Below are 4,333 nucleotides of genomic sequence, written 5' to 3' on the forward strand. Positions count from 1 at the left end.
TTTCAATAGTACAGTGTGTGTGTGCGCGCGTGTGTATATATATATATATATATATATATATATATATATATATATATATATATATATATATATATATATATATATATATATATATATATATATATATATATATATATATATATATATATATAGGTTAAGATTTAATTTGATTTATCGTCAGAATCTTGCGAGATGATTTGTTGTTTTTATAATTATGTACGAGATTTTGGAACTTTCTGACAAAGGTTTATAGTTTTAAGCATAAGAATGAGAAATAAGTTTTTGAAATTTTCATATTTTAATTTTAAGAAGTATTAGTTTTTATAAAATATAACAGATATTTTAGCCAAATTTAAAAGACAAATGATTGAGATTTGGTCATACAATTTTAGAGAGAGTTTGTAAAAGAAATCATAAATATTATTATTAAGGATACAAGCATTTTGTTTAAATGATTATAATTTTTTATAAAAATTAAGACGTTAAAATTTTTATTCTTCAAATTAAGAATATATTTGAAGGTTTATTATATATCATATTTTATGAACTTGTTGAAAAGAAATTTTAAAGAATAAGATAGTTTAGAAACCAAATTTTATTTTGAAAAATTACATGTTATATATATATATATATATATATATATATATATATATATATATATATATGATTCTAGAAAAACTAACCTTATGCGAAATTAGACATTCAACTTTTGATTTGTACACAACATTTTTTAGCCATACACAATAATTTATGCTTTAGATGATTGTATTGTACAACTGTATAAAACATAATTTGTTATGTATGGTTAAAAAGTGTTGTGTACGGATCATCACTCTAAAATTAGAGTTGTTTTTCGATTTGATTATCCTAGTGTGGACTTCGTCACACCCAAGATATTAAGGGTAAATATGATACCTAAGGACATTGTCTAACATGATCTAATCTCAATATCCAAGATCATAGTACACATCAACATACCTCCAACAACTGTTTTGATGAGTGAATATGTAACTTCAAGTCGCATTAAGTTTGGATTGTAAATTGTTAGCTATTTATTGACAACTCTAATTATAGTTTTACTTATAAGGGTAGCAACAAACTGCTATAAACTTGGGAATATTACAAACGCAATCAAAATGTAGGGTTAATTATGTTTGTTCGCTTTATAGTTAGAAATGTCTAAGAATTTATGAGTAAGCTTTCTTATAAGTTTCCTACCACTATCAAGGTGGTCCATTGGCGAAGTGGGGAGTCTAGAACACAAACCAACGTGGTTTATTATTTAAAGAATGATTGTCGCTTGAGGCCGGGAGCTGTTATAGGTGGCAGTGGAGAGGGTTGGTTGCGGTCGGTGGTTTCAACCGCTGGGATCTATCGATCATCAAAAAAAAAAAAAAAAAAAAAAAAACTTAAATAGGGCCTTTGTTCAAAAACAATAGGTAAATAAAAGGATAAGCCAAATCAAGAGAATCTTAAAGTCATGGCAACTTTCCACATAATCTTGAATTAACTATTGCGACTTTCTTTATAAATAATTCTCAACCTCTTGTACAGACTAACAATACTTGTGAGTCCCAACCCAACCAAAAATGGACACCAACAATGTCGGGAGAATGGAGAGCCAAAATCAACATTCACAGTCACATGAACCATTACCAACCAAAGGCACCACCTTCCTAAGAACATGCTTCAATGGAGTCAACACTTTATCTGGTAGATATACCCACAAAAAGTTTGTAATTTGCTTATGCATGATCTCATATATCTCAACTAAAATCTTATCTTTTCACTTTTAGGTGTCGGGATACTCTCCGTACCATATGCACTCTCACAAGGTGGTTGGTTAAGCATAATTTTACTACTCTCGGTAGCTCTTTTATGTTTCTACACAGGATTACTTCTTCGAAGATGCATGGATTCAGATTCCCTCATCAAAACGTACCCCGACATAGGCCACGTGGCATTTGGGAGAAAAGGGAGGGCGATGATTTCGACCTTCATGTACCTAGAGCTTTTCTTGGTGGCAGTTGAGTTTCTAATTATGGAAGGTGACAATTTACACAAGCTATTTCCAAAGGAAAGTTTTGATGTTTTTGGAATGAAAATTGGAGGGAAACAAGGGTTTGTTTTGGGGACTGCTCTTGTGGTATTGCCTACAACTTGGTTAAGAAATTTGGGGGTATTGGCATATGTTTCTGCAGGCGGGGTAATTGCATCGGTGATTCTGGTGTTGGCTGTGTTTTGGGGTGGTGCTTTTGATGGAATTGGATTCCATGAGAGAGGGGAACTCTGGAATTGGAATGGGTTGCCAACTGCCGTAAGCTTGTTTACCTTTTGTTACTGTGGTCATGCTGTTTTTCCAACACTATGCAACTCCATGAAGGACAAGTCCCAATTCCCCAAGGTTAGTATTCTTTTTTTTTTGGATGACTAAATCTGTTCTCCCAATAACTAAAAAACCCAAAGAGTGTGTTTGTTTTGTAGATTCTAGCAGAATTCGAAGGAGTTGGAATGAAAGATTCCTTCGATAATATGTTTAGTTCACAAATTGATAGAACTGAATTCCGTCAAAATCCGTATTTGAATTAGTTTATCATTTCTAGCGGTGAGGCCAAAATTTTAAATTTCATTCTTTTTTTTTTGTGAAGACAAAACTACCCTTCTACACTCTATTGTTAAACCATTTTTTTTAACAAGGTTGAAAGCTTGTGGATTAATTTCTATGATAAAAAATTTAAACCATAAATCCAATACAGTGACACACTGCCCCACTGACGTTGCTACTAATTTATATATATTGGATGGTCCTTTTAATAGTGTTCCTATCCTACTTCTTTCATGTTTATAACTTTATATGGATTCAAAATTTCATATCATCTTATACGTACTAAAACTTTTACCTTGCTACTGCAGAAAGGTATTTCCATGTTCGATCAATAGGAATGAAGGGTATTAAATTCATAATTAGTAACCGAAAGAATCGACGTTACTCCATAAATATTAATAAAAAGAATATTAAAAATAAAATAACATATATATTCTTAGGATATTTATCTATGATTGCAGGTTCTAGTTGTTTGCTTTATTTTAAGCACCATAGGCTATGGATCCATGGCGATATTAGGCTACTTGATGTTTGGGGAACACTTGGCATCACAAGTAACGCTAAATCTTCCCACGAAAATTATAAGTTCAAAAATAGCAATTTACACGACATTGATGAACCCCATAACCAAATACGCGTTAATTATAGCACCGATCGCGACATCAGTAGAAGAAACATTTCCATTTCGAGAAAGCAAGATGATGAGTTGTCTTATCCGAACATGTCTAGTGACCAGCACAGTCTTTGTGGCATTGTTGGTCCCCTATTTTGGCTATGTGATGGCATTTATGGGTGCATTTTTGGGCATTAATGTGTCGATAATATTTCCATGTTTATGTTATTGGAAGATCACAACAGGGTTCAAGAAATTTGGAACAGAAAGGATGCTGATTTTGATGATCTTGTTTATTGGAACTTTTGTTGCAGTGGTGGGTACTTATACGGCATTAACAAACATTATGAATGAGGTTAAAACTAAATGAATTGAATTCGATATCCTCCCTGTAATTCCAGTTTCTAATTAAGGGGCTTTTGTATGGATTATAAGTGACTAACCATTACAGTCGTTCAAATATCTAAAACCGAAAATAGTATCAAGTTTCAGGTTAGCTGAACCAATGTTTTTCCTTTTTGTGGTCATGGTTCACAACTTAAGTAACATAAACATATTGGGTCATGTTGTCTTTCCCCAACTGTAACTGATCCTTTCTAGCTCCTCGTTAGTTCTTTATAATAGTCCTGCTGTTCAGAAAAATGGTTCCCAACTTAAGTGAAAATAATCACATAGTTAATTAGTTGAAACCTAAACTCCAAAAAAAGTTATTCTTATTTATTATGATACTAACTTGCTCATTATTAGTTAGCTCATATCACTTATAATATTAGTTTATTAAAAAGTTTAAAGTTGGTATATTAATGAAGCCCAAGATGTTATTTGATGTAATTGTTTTTTTGAAATTTTCTTATAAACTTTTCTTCCTATATGAGACTTGAATGCCTCAGTACAAATTGTATATATAGGTAATTCTATATGTACCCCTAAATTGATATGTGTATCCCCTCCCCCGTTGTGAGTAGAATAATATGTGTTTACCTCAATGATTTGACAATTTATGTTAGTGGGGGATACGTAGAGTAGCACTCTATATTTATTATTGACTGACATGATGCATGACGTATAATATGATCAATAAAATTCTTTTTGGTCTTAAGTTTAATATGACTTAT

At 31.7% G+C, this 4,333-nt stretch overlaps 1 protein-coding gene across 1 annotated transcript; it reads left to right on the top strand.

Moving 5' to 3' along the window:
* The first annotated feature begins 1,559 nt into the window (after positions 1-1,559).
* Positions 1,560-3,860, top strand: LOC145166368 (amino acid transporter AVT1I-like). Its single transcript, XM_079085322.1, has 3 exons — positions 1,560-1,713; positions 1,797-2,404; positions 3,067-3,860. Exons 1-3 carry the CDS (start codon positions 1,590-1,592, stop codon positions 3,586-3,588), a joined length of 1,254 nt encoding a protein of 417 aa, XP_078941448.1. The 5' UTR covers positions 1,560-1,589; the 3' UTR covers positions 3,589-3,860.
* Positions 3,861-4,333: the final 473 nt, after the last annotated feature.

The sequence above is a fragment of the Lactuca virosa genome, chromosome 3 (genome assembly GCF_052849685.1).
Source record: "Lactuca virosa cultivar CGN04683 chromosome 3, Lactuca_virosa_CGN04683_v6, whole genome shotgun sequence".
Taxonomy (NCBI): Eukaryota; Viridiplantae; Streptophyta; class Magnoliopsida; order Asterales; family Asteraceae; genus Lactuca; species Lactuca virosa.